The 15,812-nt window shown below is 49.9% G+C and overlaps 1 protein-coding gene across 1 annotated transcript in view; it reads right to left on the bottom strand.

Moving 5' to 3' along the window:
• KY (kyphoscoliosis peptidase) overlaps positions 1 to 13,676 on the bottom strand; it is a 22,062-nt gene extending 8,386 nt beyond the window's left edge. The window contains exons 1-9 of the mRNA XM_009284964.2: positions 13,398 to 13,676; positions 12,296 to 12,358; positions 9,931 to 9,993; positions 7,750 to 7,824; positions 7,525 to 7,566; positions 6,766 to 6,816; positions 4,684 to 4,766; positions 4,205 to 4,313; positions 1,237 to 1,354 (exon numbers count right to left, since the gene is read on the bottom strand). Coding sequence (XP_009283239.1) covers positions 1,237 to 1,354; positions 4,205 to 4,313; positions 4,684 to 4,766; positions 6,766 to 6,816; positions 7,525 to 7,566; positions 7,750 to 7,824; positions 9,931 to 9,993; positions 12,296 to 12,358; positions 13,398 to 13,530 — 737 coding nt within the window. The 5' untranslated portion in view covers positions 13,531 to 13,676. The remainder of the gene's footprint in view (positions 1 to 1,236; positions 1,355 to 4,204; positions 4,314 to 4,683; positions 4,767 to 6,765; positions 6,817 to 7,524; positions 7,567 to 7,749; positions 7,825 to 9,930; positions 9,994 to 12,295; positions 12,359 to 13,397) is intronic.
• Between the last annotated feature and the right edge of the window lie 2,136 nt (positions 13,677 to 15,812).

The raw sequence follows: 15,812 nt of genomic DNA on the forward strand, positions 1-15,812 counted from the left end.
TTTTTTTTTTTTTTTTAAATCTGTCCTTTTCCCTGTAGATTTTGTTTTTTCATGGTGAAAACCTTCCCAAATCTTTTTGGATGGTGTGGAAAGCCAATTGTTACTTACACATGCCAATTAATAACAGGTCTTTAATTTTTTCCAAAGCTATCTTGCAAACGGAAGCTGCTCTGCTGAGAAGGTGCTCCCTGGGAGAACCACACTGCAAGCCCACGCTCTTGGGAAAGTACACCATTGCTTTCTGGTGTTGGAAGCCCCTTCCAATCTTGTGTCTGTGAATCGTCAGGTCCAGTTTTCTCCTCTTGGACAACCTTCTACTGGTCCCAGACTTGCCAGGCACCTTCATGGCCTTCACCACTCCTCTAAGCCAAACTATTGCATACAGCTGTGAGAGATGAGATGCTGCTCCTTGCTGTGGTGCTTGAGGGTTGCCTTGCGCAATGGCCATCTCCTTTCTTTACTGGGTTGGAGAAATGTGAGGGAGAAGGGATTTGCACTGCATTCATATGCAAGGCGCCTGTGCTCCCTGCCAAGGAAGGGGCTGCCTCTGCTATGAAATGGCAGATTGTGATTGTAAAGTCCTGCTTTGTGGGGGAAATCCCACTTGTTTATGCAACTAATCCCCAGTGAAGTCAACAAGCTTTTGTAGGCAGGAGAATGGATTTTAGTCTTTAAATGCCAATGTGGTTATAAAATGGCCAATTGCAGTATTGGCCTCAACCGTGATGGCACCTTGAGATTGACTGCAGAAAACGGTGTGGAAAGTGTGAGGCAGTGTCCCTGTGGTGCTTCTGTAGTGGAGGGGAGAGGGCATCTCCAGAAGGTTTTGGGAAAGCTCCTTCTGGGACTGTGCCTACCTCTTGCATGGGAGCACGTTGGAGATAACACTCTTGTTTAAGTCTTGCCATGCTTTTAACCTTCACCTACAGATACTCAAAGGAAAAACCTAGCTTCTTCTAACCAAATTAGCTCTGTGTTTTCATCTGCCATTATGTTAATGCAATGCGAAGCTCAGCAGATGGCACAAAGTAAATTATGCTGGGGAGGAGGGGGTGGAGGAGGAAGCAAAATTGACCTTTCTAGGACTTGCTGTTTTTCCACAGCATGGTTTGAAATGTAAAGTTCCACGTCCTGCTTAAAGTCACATCAGTCAATGCAAAGGCAGACAGAATAGGCACAGAGATGACAACGAATGTTAACTCTCCCTGGCATTGAATGTTTCTGAGCTTAATTTACCTGCACATTTGTTCAAAGAGCCCAGCGTATCCCTCACAAATGCTCTTCCCCGTCTGAAGCACATCTATGGGTTTGCTCGACAGCTGGCTTTTGTTATGGTAGCCCACTACGTCGTATTCTGCGGGAAGGAACACAGACGAAAGTTCATCCAAAAGCCTGAGGCAATGGGATCGACAGGCAGCAGGAGCAACGCTTGGATTGCTTTTCAGCTCCATGAGCACGAGCAAAGAGAAACGAGCCGTGGCACGTGCTGCACAAGGATGTTGTGGATGGCTGGTGGGGGGAGAGGGACAAGGACTATCTCTCATCACTGTTTGTTCTAAGCCTGGGCTGGGATTCAGCAGTGGAATCCAAATGGGAGGAAAACTCTGCTTTTTTAGAGAAAGCGGGCCTCCCCAGGGGCTGCCCTTGTGTGTGGGGATCTACAATATCAAGAGCTCCTGGTAAAAAACAGAGCTCTGCATTTGAAAGAGTCGGACTTGTGTTACTGTCAAAGGAAACCATTGAGCTTTTTGCATTCTTTACAAGCAGTTTGTATTAAAATTACCTGAAAAGTAGCTTGTTGGGAAATACCTGAAATGATTTGTTGCAAGTGAGTCATATTAATACCTGAAAGTGTAGGAAACCTTAATTTGTTTGAATGAATGCAGAAAAGTGGTACAGCAGGGTTCGTTCAGACAGAGCTTGAGGAACTGGTCTGCGAAGGTTAATTCAATACTGACCAACCTTGGTCATGTCCATAACCTCTTTCTTAAAATACGAACATATTTTTCTGACAAAGCTCTAAGGAATGCTGCATCAGCTGATTCATCATCCCTTTAATGCTGTGGAAGAGGAAAAAAAGCTGGCAACACTCTGTATTTGTGCTTTGATGAAACACTGCAACTGCTTGTCTTTTATCTAAGGGAGCTCAGCTGTCAGCTGCCTCAGGGTTGGCTCGTGGGGCTGTAGGGAAATGCTGGCTTTCTCGACCTGGGCTGTTCACTGGGCCACCAGCAAAGCTGCAGAGCACTTTGAGGGGTATGGAGAGCTAGCTGGCTGCACGTGGCTCTGTATTTATGCTAGAAATGATAGCTAAAATAATTTCTTTTAGTGCTACTGCTGCATGGAGGTAGCAGTCCATCACAGGCAGGGAGTTGAACTGGGTGGGAAGAGATACCCAGGGAGCAGCGCTCTCACTTAAAATCCAAATAAGGAAGGAGTTTATGTAATCAGTGCTCTTCCAGGATAGATACGTTGCATTTTCGTGAGCCGATTTAAATTCCTAGCACTGTGTTTGTTTCCCATGCATGTAAATAGGGGTCAACCTCTGCAGGAAGGAAGGAGAACCGGGGCCAAGATGGCGTAAAAAAAAAAAAATCTTGTGAGGAGATCACAGCGTACCTGTTGGGGACCAGAGACATCCTGTGAATGCGTGTAAGGTAAATGGACTGACTCAAACCAGACTGGCCATCCCAAGCAGGATCTGGCCCAGGCAGTGGCAGGCAGAAATGAGTTAATAGCATAAAAACTGAATGACCAGTAGCCGACAGGAGCTTGGCACTGGGATGAGTCAAATGCTCGGTTTCAGGAAATGCAGTGAAATCAGCAGTCTGTATATTTGAGGGCAAGATTAAAGCTGCTTGGGATTGACCTAACTATGCTAACCGTGCAGTTGCTGGCAAAGCTCTGCTGATCTCAGTGGGTGTGAGATTAGGCTAGTGCTTCCCAAATTGCTCTTCTGCTCTCCATCAGCTGGCCTGTTCAGCCAGCGAATTGCACTGCACCAGAGCCTGTCAGGATGTGTAAGAGGTGAGGGAAAGAATAGCTGTACAGCTGTACTTCTCCCCTTCCTTCCCCAAGAGATAATGGGAAAGAAGTATTTTTACATATGCTATGCAAAATGCAATCAAGTTGCACATCCAGTTTCCCCCCACTGAGGAGCTTGGGGTGGCAAGAAGCTTTTTGCCCCCTCTGATGTGCCAGACTGGAGAGGCTACAAATGCTGCCTCATCCTCCTTCCTTGTCCTCTTCGCATCTTGGTTATTTCTGAAACACCAATGTTTCCTGGGCTGGGGTTGGGTAGGAAGGGGCAGGGGAAACTGAGTGATTGAAGCTCTTATGAAGGTTGAAAGGGTGCACGTACAGGCAGGAACAGCAATTGAGCAGGTGCCAGCACGTTTTATGAAAGCTGGCCTCTCTGATGTGCTGCGCTGATATGGCTGATGGACGTGTCAATAGGACCAACGCAGTTAGGTACCAGCTAGAGACTGGAGTGCGGGATGTATCCATGATACTCAGGGGCAAAGCTGGCCATAAAAACAGCCAAGAGACTGTCAAAGGCAAGAGGGCACCTCACGCAGGACTGGTTGTGCTGAGCACTGGGCTGGGTCCAGGCTGCTCCTTGCAAGGGCTGGTCTGCTGCCCAAAGAGGGAGAACAGAGGAGCTGCAGAAGCAGCTGTGATGACACCGAGCTGGGAAAGGCAGCTTGATAGTTCCTGGTGGTACCTAAGCTACACCGAGATCCTCCCAGAGCAAAGGCACCAGGATGCAGAGTGCTCTGGGAAGGGCTGCATGGGGGTGCAGGGATTCAGGACAGTAGTGGAGATGAAACTTCTGGTGGCATTGGATGGCTCTGAAGGTGACAGCCAAGCCTCTGGTGCTTGGCAGCCGGGCTTCATGCTCTGGCTACTTAGATGATACAGACTTGTATGGTTACACTCGCAAATAAATCAGGTAGGAGTTACAGATTCATCACGTGGAAAGAAATCATTTACACGCAAACCTTGTAGGGCCTGGCAGTGCTAGGAGAGGAAGTATGGAAACAGAGATTGTGAGATAACCTCTGAATATATTTCTGGATGAATACATCCAGAAAGTCTTCCTACCACCCACCACGTGAAACTAACCCACAAGATATATAGTAAACTGCAATGGCAGAGTAACAGAGCAACAGCCTTATCTTCTCAACTGAAGATCTCAACCTACCTATGTGATGGCATATCCACATCCATATGGCTCGGACTTTCTCCAGATCAGTCCGGGCTTGTTTAAGCAGGGCTTTAACAAGTTCCTCTACGCTGTTCTTGACGTTTACCTGTTTGTGAGGAGGAAGCATTGCAAGATCGTGGTGAAGAAATTGCTATGGTAGATCTCCCTTCCTCCCTGCTCCCTTGTTCTTCTAAAGCTAGTGAGAACCCCACCTGCCAGGAGACTGCTCTAACTCGAGCTTCATTAAAAATAGAAATACAAAGCCATGTTTCAAGCAAGAAGTATTTTTGGTCATAGTTTCTGTCCTAGAGTGGGAATCTCTGTTTGCAGGGAAATGGTTTTTCACTTGTTTGGGAGATTTTGAGGCACTTGCCCTGATAGCTCAGACTAAGCTGGTGTTAGTGCTGGTAGCTAGGTTTCAAGGAACATCCCCGCAGGGGAGCCGGGAGGAGGACAGAGGCAAAAGCAAGACTTACTTTTAATGCATAGGCATCCAGCTTCTCAAATTGCTGCAGATCTACTGGCATGGATTTCAAAGAGGATTTGTCCCATGGATATGCTGGGAAGAAACAAGTTCTCATTGTCTCGGGAAGGGAGGGGGTATTTTTCCTGGCTGTATGCTTGAACAAGGGGACACAGCAGAGCTCCTGCCCGACCTGTGGAGGCATCCATCAGCAGGTGCTCAGGGAGCAGAGGACACGAGGGCACTTGCAGAAGGTCCCTGCCAGCTGCGTGGAAAGCAGGAGCCATCCTGTCTAGTCTAGTACAAATTGGGCAATGCTGGGGTGGGAGGTGCCCCTGCATCTTTGGCACTGTATAACAGCATAGAAAATCCCAGGATGTTATATGGAGGTGCACAAGATATAAAGCAGGAGTATCAGGGAAAATCTGTGCTGTGGAAACCCTGGCAAAACCATGACTTTTTAAAAAACTCAGCAAAGAGCTGCATTTCTTCAGTAGTTTTGCTGAAAGCGATGATTATTTTGCATGGTAAAGGGCCACAATTCTGCATGAATTCAAGCGTGTGAGAAACGTTACATGGGGAGCAGTTGGACTGAAACCGGTGTGCCTGCCCCTCTGCATCTTTGCAGGCTCTAGGCTCCCAGTTCTACTCAGTGTGAATAAAGGGTTAATAACTTGCCCTAATTAATCAGATAACTTATTTTTTAACAGCCTCTGAATGAGCTGACGCTGTTCTCCCTCATCAGTGAGCCACCCGAGTGATCCAGCTATAGCTCAGTGCACAGATGTATCGGATGGACATCTCCCCCAAATCGCTGTCTGCTCAGCACTCCCTTTTCTTCTGGGCTGGTGAGAGAAGAATTGAGCTCTACGGCAATCTCTCCCCCTGTCATGTGCTGTCAAAGCCATTCTGGACTAAAGAGATTCTTCTAGCTATCTCTGTAGGATTGTTATTTCTCTGGAAAAGAGGATTTAAAAGAGATCACAAAGTGAAAATGCTGTTGCGTGAATCCTGAGTGCTGGGCGAGGTGAATAATGGTGCCGTAGAGCTGCTGTTTGTCTGGAGAGAGGTGACAAGGAGAAGTGAACTGCCTTGGGCTGCATGTGGGGGGACAGAGGCTTTGGCTGGTTGCATACTGCTTTATTCTAGACCCTTGCTAAGCAAGTGGGCCGCCACTCTGCTGCCTGCTCAGTGGGTGCCAGTGGGAGCAGGATGTACCAGAGGCTCCAAGAGCATCCTATCCTACCTGAGAAGCCAGCAGTGCTTCTGAAATCTATATTCATCACCTGCTCCCTCTCTATCTCCCCAAAATGGGGCTCTGGCCCCTTTGCTGCCAGCTCCAACCCACTGGGGAGGTGGCCAGAAGGTCTATTCCTGACTTGCAAAGGTGTTTTGTTAACGTGAGCCCTGCTTTTCTTGGAAACCTCTGCCCCCGTCCCGGTGACGGTGCAGCCTGCCAGGCGGAATGCAGGCACATCCCTGTGCCGGGCAGGTGCCCGTCTGCCAAAATCAGTGTGTAGGCACACGGCATCTGTTTCTTTAACAGGTTTGTTTGTTTATCTCTGTTTTCCCTGAAAAGGGCTATTATGCTGACCTAAAGAGAGATAAAGCAGATTGATGCGTTTAAAGGTTCCCACTCTCTACAGCTCTGAAAATTACTTTTTGCCTTTTGGGAACAGGATTTTTTTTTTTTTAAATTGGTTATCAGTTTTTTGTCTTTGTCAGGTTATAGCTGCAAAGGCTCCCCGCAGATGTGGGATCCGCAGTAATTCATGTAGCCCTGTGCAGTTAGGAAGTGTGCATCGTGCCTGTTTGCAGAGTAGCCTTCCTCAGGTGCGGAGCCTTGGGAAGGTCTCGGGCATGTGTGACATTCCTAAAGCCATCCCCATCTGCCAACCTGATGAACAGGGGGCTGGGAAGCTGAACACTACTCGTGGTAATAGAAATTAAATCCCTTGTCTGTCTTCCCACTTCAGTCTAGGCTTGCAGCAGGGTAAGCCCTGTTTCTAGGACTGAAGGGCTTCCTATCTGGGGCTGCCCTGCATTGTGCCCCACCATGCCACTGGCGTGGGGCAAGGGGACAGCTGATATTTACTGTGCAGGTCTTTTCCTCCTGGCGGCCGTGGGGCTTCGGTCCTCTGGAAACCTAGAAAATTGGGGAAGGGAGCGTGAGGTGAGCAGTTGTTGGCAGGAGAAAAAAGACAAATGGAAATAAATTATTCTGGGGAGCAGGACTGGGTGGAAAAAGTTGAAATAGAGGCTTTTCTTTGCCCGTTCCCTAGCATTTGGGCATGGATGTCAACACCCTGCAGAGCGTGGGTGCCGAGGGGAGAGGGATGAAGCAAGCTGCCTGGACAGCCACTGCACCTTGCATCCCCTCCCCGCTGTCCCAAGGCTCTGCACAGAGGCCACATTCCCTGGTAGTCAGACATCTCCTGTTCTAGCCTGAGGGTTGGGGACTTCTAACCCCTGCACACCACCCAGCCAAATCCCCCAGGCATAAAGAAGGGAGAGCTGAGCTCGAGAGCTGTTAGATGATAACCCTGCAGAGCGCTCTGCAGGAGCTGGAAGATTTCTGAGGGACGCTGTGGCCCCCAGACTGTCACCACCCACCTTATCCCAGAGCCTGTGGAGGAGGAGACTCCCCTTGCCCCAGGAGCAGAAGGATTTTGCTCCTCAAGGTGCTGGCAGGGTCCAGCAGCATCTGCCTGGCAGGGAGAGCGGGCATAGGGGTTGGCATCCTCTCAAGACCCTCGAGCTCCCGTGGGTAGAAGGGAGCCTGTGTCCTCCTGGGAGCAACCTGCTGGGCAAGGGCTAGCTTGGAGACATGCGCCATGGCAGAGCAGAGCCTCACCTTTGTTGTCCTGGCCTCTCAGGCTGGGTAGCCTCCGGGGACCTGCAACAACCCTGGCATGGTTAGTGCAATCATCGCAACCCCTACCCTGGCTCAAGGGGTGCAACATCTCCTTGAGCTCCCAGAGGGCTTCTTGCCCTCCCTACTTCTGCATAGGGAAAGATGCGGCCCCTTCTCTCTCCCACCCTTGACCCACTCTGCCAGGATTCAAAGCCTGGGCTGTACCTTTTCCAAAGGAGAGTTTCTTGAAGAGTTGTGGGGTGGTATCCTTGGGATGAATCTCCACTGTCACTTGGGTTCCTGCAACAAATGATGACAAACTCCCTAAGAAAGGGAAAACTAACCAGGACGCAGAGGAAAAGGGCAGGATTGTCTGCCAAGGCATTGCTAAAGCCAGTTCTTAACTTTAGCAAAAGAAGTGGCAGCTCTGGCCATTGCGAAGGTGCCAAAGCGCTTGGCTTTCCTGGCAAAACAAAGCACCCTTAAGGTAAACTGTACAGCCAGAAAGCCTCTGGTCACCTCCGGTGTGATTTGTAATTCTCAAAAAAACTCCAAAAAACCCGCAGCCCGTTATAGCCTAACAGGTGATAAAGCGGATCATAAATAAAGCAGAGGTCCTCAGCGAGGATTATGTGGCAGCTTAAAAAAAAAGGTTTATCACCATATTAAATAGCTCTTGATGGAGATACGGTAAGAAGAGAATCAATTTCTTTCATTGATTTTTCTTGGAAACAAACACAAAAAGGCTCAGAGCTATGAAAATGGATACTTGTGATACTAAAATCTTTGGCAGAGGCCATTGCCTGTAAAAGGCAGCGTCCTGGCAGAGCTGGCTGCGGTCCAGGTGTCCCGTGGGACTTGCGCTCTGTGTGCCATGATGCTCCAGAACAACCTCAGATGGAAATCTGGGGGTCTTGTGTTTAAAGTTTTATAGACAGAAGTACAAGGAAAAAAGTTGGGGAGTGTCTTATAAGAACTACCTGAACTTTTTGAAAGAGACTGCATTTTTTTTTTTTTGGCAAGTATTTCAGAAGGTTTTGCAACCACCAAGGTTCCCTGGAGGACCTCGGCGTGCTCGTGGGCTCCCCATTTTGGATCAGACAGAGGTTACTTTGGAGACTGAAGGTCAAGATGTTAATGCACCTTGGGGCTGCCATCCAATTGCACATGCTACTTCCTACAGTTTTATTGAGAGTCTCATGACATTTGGGGTTTTCCTTGAAAGCCAGCTCTTGGAAGCAGCTAATTAGGCAGGAATCTGCACTTTCATCAAAGAATAAGTTTTTCCTCAGAATTTAACTTTAGAAAGAAGTTTTTTTTTATCTCCTGTGATTATGCAGAAAAGTTTGATGTCCTTTAAAGCCCCAAAAGCAGAAGGCAAGAAAAACTGTAAAACCTGTAAAAAAACCCCTTTTAAATCCTAGAGTTTTACTCCAATTCTGGGATGCTTGCATACATCAGGGTGTCAAGACTAGAGCTGGTTGGTATATCTTGTCAGTTAATTCAAAGGTAAAATTAAGTTGTTTCTCAAAGACATGACTTTGTGCAAACAGTATAATTTTCTTACGATTTTTATATTTTCAGGGGTCCTTTTTTATTTCTCAAGATTATTTTTGTATTTGGGGTTTTGTGAGTTGTCTTGCCAACTTCCACTTTCTCAGTTTTCCCCATAAATTAAAATTCTTTGTTTTCAAGAAACAAATTTAACAATGAGGAATGCCTTCCTCCAGTAAGTTTAAAAGGCATTTAACAAATGAAAAAATGTAATTCCACAGAAATTTTTCAAAGTCCTACAACCATTGCTTTAAAAACTAATGGTATGAAATGGTTGCTGATGTTTTTCACTATTCCCAATCAAGACATCCTTCATAAAGAAACACTTGCATTTCTCCTCATTCTCTGTGGCCAGACACGTCCTTGGCCAGTGAGTGCTTTGGGGTGCAGCTGGCCCAGCACTGCCCCTACTCTAGTGCAGGGATGGCTCCTTGCAAGGATCTACCCTATGATAGGAATTCTGCAACCAGCTGTCTTAAGCTAAAGTTCTGCCAATATTATTTCTTCCAGCCCTTGTACCCTTCCATCAGCACCGGAATATCTGTCATTGGCAGGAGTATGTTGTTATCATGCTTTCTGATTATATCTATGCTATGTCCTGGTGGTCAGGGGGATGGTGGGAACTGAGGTGCTCCAGGACCCACCTCCACGCATCCATGCTGAAAGACCCAAGGATTCTCCAGGCTCCCCTGGGATTTTTAATTCTTCATGCTCAAGATCACAAAATGGTCAGGGTGGGGCTTTTCTGCTTTTTTGGTGTGTTCTGAGGTTATTTTATTACAAAAAAAGCTTGAGTGGGAGCTCACTGAAGTCCTGCTCTGAAAAACCGTTATCTCTTGGGTTGCCACTTACCTTCGTTAGAGTAAGAAGTAACGGCTTGTGTCTGCTTGCAGGGCTCCCTGGAGCCTCGCTGGCCTGGTGGCGAAGAAAACCATCTTAGTGCCTTGAAGAGAGCAGAGGTGCCCGGCATGGAGGTGGACTAAATCTGTGCCTTTGCTCAGCAGCGAAGTAAGTAATGACACAAGAAGCCTGACCCTGTTCTCCGGCTTCGAAGCCCAATTGCTCGTGGTCCAGGGGCGCCTTGGCCCCATTCCAGAGGGATGCTTCAGCCTGGGGAAGGGCTGGAGCAGGCACTGCCACTCAGGGGGGTTAGGGTGCTTGGACCAGCGGGTGCGTGTTTGGAGAGGTGGGTTGGGAGGGAACAAGCAGTGTGGGGAGCTTGCAGGTGATGTGGTCCCTGAGTGGGAGCATGGTGCGCTTCGCAGCATCTCATCCTCATCTTCATCTCTGCCCTCTGTGCTCCGGGAGCCCCTGACCATCTCAGTGATGCCAAGCCCCAGGGTCCTTGGGGCAGAGGGAGGTGAGTGGAGCACCTTGCATGCCCAGAGAATTGTAGGCAGCATAAATCCGCTCCCTGAGGCTGCACTGACAGTTAGCCAGGGCGGTCAGCAAATGCCAGATGACACTAAGCATAGCTCCCCGCATGGCTTTGGATGCTCGAGCCTTGCCGGAGGTGGGGTGGATGTTGGCCAGGATGCCAGGGCGATCCCTCACTCTTTTCCAAAGTGTCATGGGATCATTGTCCTGCCAGCCACCAGAGACCAGCACAAGGAACCTGGTTTTTACGGCTCGTCCTGAAGGCCAGATACCATTCGTACCTCGTGGCTGTGACAAGGATCAGGCCCGTGAATGATGGGATTTTGTGGCGCGGCATGGGGCCGCAGCCTATTTACCTCGGTGGGGTTGGGGTGAGGCTCATGTAATACAGTTTGTAAATATTGTGGCAGCACCAGCTGCTCGATGGTGTCAGAGGCTTCACCAAGATGCTAACATGGCTGATTAAAGGGGAAATTATTAACCCCTGCGGTGCTAGAGGAGTGAGAGCTCTGCCTGTTCCTCTGGTGTCTGAATTCCTTAGTAATCCTCACGAGGATTTAAATTGTGCCTAAGGTAGAGCTGCAAGGAAAGGTTTCTCATATGCATGCTAAATACTCCTGCCATTAGTTCGGGGTGGTGAATGATCGATACCGTCCTCTCACTCCTAATGGAGGCTCTGATTTGTCTCTGCAGCTCTGGTTGCAGACCCTCTTGAGCATGACGGAAGAGCAAGAGAGTGTTGAATATTTATCTGCTTCCCAGGGTGCAGGCTTTTGTTATCTGGTGTCTGAGACATCAGATTAAAAAAAAAAAACAACCAAAAACAACCCAAAAAACCCAAACCCCCAAAGTTGTATCTTGCCATGAAATATTGCTTGCTCAGAGTCTGTGAGCACCGTCCAGCCACCACTGATTTCAGAGGGGCTTGGATCAGGGCTCCTATCAAGCATCGTAATGGCTTTTGTATACTGTTATTGCTTCGCTTGTGGAAGCAAAGTTCCTGTTTGGTATAACTAGAATCCACTGTTTGGTACCATGAGAATTACCTGTTGTCTTGCTTTACCTTTGCCCCCCGCCTTTTTCTGCTAGACACCACATTAGGCTTAGACTACCAGGAAAGCAAGTTGGATGGTCTGATTCCCTTCCCCAGGAGCTGCTCTGTCCTGTTACATCGCAGTCCTGCAGCCTGGCTGCATGCAGCCAGGGGTAACCCCTTCAGGTGTTCCTTCTGAACTGTTTCAGGGCAGAGGGGTGAGGAACTGGCAGGGGAACATTCAAGACTAGCAGCTACATCGTTCCTGGATAGCAATCACACCTGCCTTGCACTCAGCAATCTCTGAGCGGGGGAGATGAAGAAAGGGCTGGTGGATAGATGGCTTGAAGCCCCAAAGGTTTCTTGCACACCCCAGACCCTGCTTAAGCTGTGTGAGTGCTGGGGAAGTCTCTGGAAGCTCTATCTGCAACCTGAGCAATTTGGGGCACTGAATTTCCCCTGCTATCAGCTGGCTGTGAAACATAAGAGCTCCGTGCACCTGAAATATGACCGAGCTCCATGGCAGCTTGCAGGAGAATCCTCTGCAGATGGCCATGCGCAGGCTCTGCAGTGCCACTGATGTGCGTCCTGGCCGTGGGGCAGAGTAGGGTACGGAGGGGATGCTTCCCATGGTGCAAGGCCTGAGGCCCTCCACATGTCTCTATTGAAACCTCCCCAAAAGTGCTGGAAAGGGATGGGTTGTTTCAAGCACATTTATGCTCGAGAGGCACAGCTGGGTGCTAAAAGCTTGCAAATGGGTTTTCTGTGCTGTGGCTAGTTTATCAGTAGAGTGAGAAGATGACATACCGTTAAGGTCTTTCCCCTGAGGTGGCTGTGATCTGCAGTTTCCATTTCCATCATCCTGCAAACCTATAAAATATAAATGTGAGATTGGCAGGCTGTCCTCCTGGAATGAGGTTCTGGCACTGCCTGGAGGCCAAGCACCCCGAAACCTTTCATGTAACCCATCATTCCAGCTGAATCCAGGTATCATTGGGATACACCTTCCCTGTCTTGTCTGCAGCATTTGTTGCAGCCGCTGTTGCTAGAGTGTGAAATACCAGGAGGAAGAAAGTGCAATAGTCCAGGTCTAAGTTGCTTCAATAGGGCTTGCTCGTATTTGGGTAGGCGCTGGATGCCGTGTTAGATGAAGCATGAACACAACTTCTGTATTAGCTTTGCCTATCCTTGTTAGCCTGGAACTGGTTATCTAAAAATCTAGCTTTTCACCAAGGTTTTAGAGCAGGAATACTCCTTTTTCTCCTTTTACTTCTGCAGGGAGGGTCCCCTTACAGTTGCAGAGCACAGTCTTAGCTTTTTGGAAGATCCCCTGAAGGGATAGGAGCTGGGCCAGGGAGACTGTCCCAAACTGTAGCTATAAATGGCTCAGGGTAGTCATCCTTGGAGACAAAGCCTAGACACGCTTCAAACAAAACAGTTTTGCCCACCCCTGTACTCTGTTGTAGTAGGTGCTGGTCTGGGGTGAAACTGTCGAGCTCTCCCCCTGCTCCCCTTGCACAGCCGAGAGAGCCTGTGGAGGCATCTCAGGGCCACCGCAGGACAGAGCAAGGTGCAAACGTGGTCCTCAGATTAGTATCCGTGCATATGTCACCTCCTCCTGCACCCTGGGTTGCATGCACCAGAGTCAGACACTGAGTAACATGCAGCATGCCACACTGCATGAGCAAGGGCTCTCCTGCACCAGCAGGAGGACCAGCGAAAGCACGCTGGATTTCTACAAAAAAAAGTTTGAAGTTTGGGGGTTTTGCAGCACGTCTGCAAAGGAAAAGGGGGGGGGGAAGCCCAAACCCTGCTCCAAAGCTGCTGCTTCGCTTCACTGTCTCCTGGGCAGCCGGTGCTGCACCTGCAGCCCTCCCCTCCGTCACACCAACTGCAGGCGGGACTTTACCTGCGCTTCGGCTCTCTTCTGTCTGCCTCTCTCTCTGCCCTTTCTGCTTGCTTGCTGTCTCCTCAGGGTGGACAATAAGCAGCAAATTGATCGTTACTGCACTGGGATCTGTCTTAAAGTCCATGGTACCCATCAGAGCATGGCCAGGGTGCCGGTCCTCCTGCGGAGCTGCTGCTGCTGTGAGCTGCCGTGTTTATTTTCCGCCCTTGGAAAGGCAAGCGCGCTCTCTCCCAAGCCGCAGCACTGGCGGGCTGGCCCCGCCAACTGCACCATGAGTGCTCTGCCAAAGCTGACCCTAATGAAGAGGTTACAAGTCACCTTTGAAAGGAAATCACAGGAGGGATCCGTTTCCTAAAGCAGAGGAAGGAGCTGCATTTTGGCCAGGGGGGTCTGGTTTCAGAGTGTGCCCCTGGCTCCCCCTCCCCTCTCTCTGCCCTTTTCAGCTTTAAGCGCTTGTCTACACTCAAATCCCCCAGCAGCACTGTTTGCTGGGGGAGATTTGCTTCCCGGCGCTGGCAGAAATCCTTAAAAGGCTTTCTCCTTTGATCCTCTCCCCCGGTGGGAACTTAAAGGATGCTTAGGAGTATAAATAATAACAATAACTGCTGCAGGAGGAGGGGAGAGGAGGGCAGCAGCTGCAGCAGGGGGAAAGGGGCTAGAAATGGGGCACAAGCAGCCATTTGCAGCGGGGAGGATCAGCCTTTGCAGGGCTGCTCCGTGTGCAAAGTGACTGTAGCGAAGGGATTTGCATGGTGTAAGCCGGACTGTCCCAAAGGAGCCAAAAACATCAACCTCCCTCTGCCCCAAAGGACCCCAAAAAAATCAACCTCTCTCTGCCCCCATCAGCATGCGAGCCCAGCTATCTGGGGTAGCTGGAGACCACTAATCAAAAAGGAAAGCCGTGCAAATCCCTGGCTTTCTAGAAACTCTCCTAGCCCTACAAAATGGGGGAGAAGAAGGGTTACAGTGCAGGTTAGCAACTGGGCTCAGCTGGCCCCTGCAGCTTGGAGAAGGGGCTGGCAGAGAGACGCTTTCTAATTTTACTGCTGGCCCCTGTCCTGCCCATGCTGCCAGCCCCAGCCGGCTTGGCTGGTGGTCCCAGGGGAGCGGTAGCACCTGTGGGCTGAAGGACTCTCTGGCAGCGTTAGGAAGGGCTGCGGGAGGCACTGGCTGGCAGAGGGGGTTTTCGGGAGCTCAGCACAGGCAAGATGCCTTTTTGCGGGTGTCGCGAGCACTTTTCGGGCAGGAGTGTGAGAGCACTGGGTTCCTCTGGCTGTGGGCTGAGGGAAGTTGTTGTCCTGGATCTGCAGGCAGGAGCTGGTACTACTGCCTGGTGTTAGGTTACTCATGTTCGCAGACACGGGTTTTCCCCGTGGATCCTGTTCCCTCCCAATCTCCTGCCCCTTTTCTGTTCTTGAGCCCCTTCCAAAGCATGGACAGCCGATATGCCCCCGTGCTTGCCTGCAAATCCAGCCCTAAGCAGCTCCTCAGCAGATCCAGAAATAATGTGTGTGGCTGCGGGGAACCTTCCTCCATCCAGCTTTGCTGGTGCACCTTTGTGTGGTCCTGCACGCTCTGTGACCCCCTGGATGGTGCCTGCAGCGTCCCTGCCACGAGGAGAGCATCAGGGATGGGACGTTGCATGTAAGCCCCAGTAATGTGGAGAGAGTCCCATGCTGGGGATGGATAATATCGTTGTTGGGGTCCAGGTAGCAGTTCTGCTCTTTAGTTCGTGCATCAGAGCGGTTTTAGGTTCAGGGGTCCCTGGTTCAGCTCTGGCTGTAAGGAGCTAGCTGGGTGATTAAACCTGATGAGGAGGAGGGAGGGACAGATGCATGCTGAGACGCACTGGGCTTCGCCAGGCAGACTTTCCAAGCCATCTGGGGCTTGCCTGTCTCCGGCTCAGGTCCCTGAGATTTATGGCTGGAGTGACTTTCTAATCACGGTTTTGCCATCTGCCTGTTGGCCTTTAGCACCCTCCTCTCACCTGTCACCGAGTCCTGCCGCTCCTGCCCGTGCCACCCAGTGAGGAGCACCCTTTCCTCCCCATTGCCCCAGCCGCTTGTCTGAGGTGCAGCCCTTGTTCCTGTGGATCCCTTCTCCCTCATCTTTCTGGGTGGGACCGTCTGATCTCCTGAACAACTCATCCGCACAGCTGAATCCTAATTCTGGTGTCCCCCAGCTCCTGCACCAAACTCTGCTCCGGCTAATGCATCTTCCCACCAACCCACTTCACTCTGCTGCTGCCTCCCATCGACGGTGATTTCAGAGAATCATTGAACCGTTTAGGTTGGAAAAGACCTTTAAGATCATTGAGTCCAACCATTAACCTAGCACTGCCCATGTCCCTAAGCACCACATCTACAGGTCTTTTAAATACCTCCAGGGATAGTGACTCAACCACTTCCCTGGGCA

The sequence above is a fragment of the Aptenodytes forsteri genome, unplaced genomic scaffold, assembly GCF_000699145.1.
Source record: "Aptenodytes forsteri isolate BGI_AS27 unplaced genomic scaffold, ASM69914v1 Scaffold679, whole genome shotgun sequence".
NCBI lineage: Eukaryota > Metazoa > Chordata > Aves > Sphenisciformes > Spheniscidae > Aptenodytes > Aptenodytes forsteri.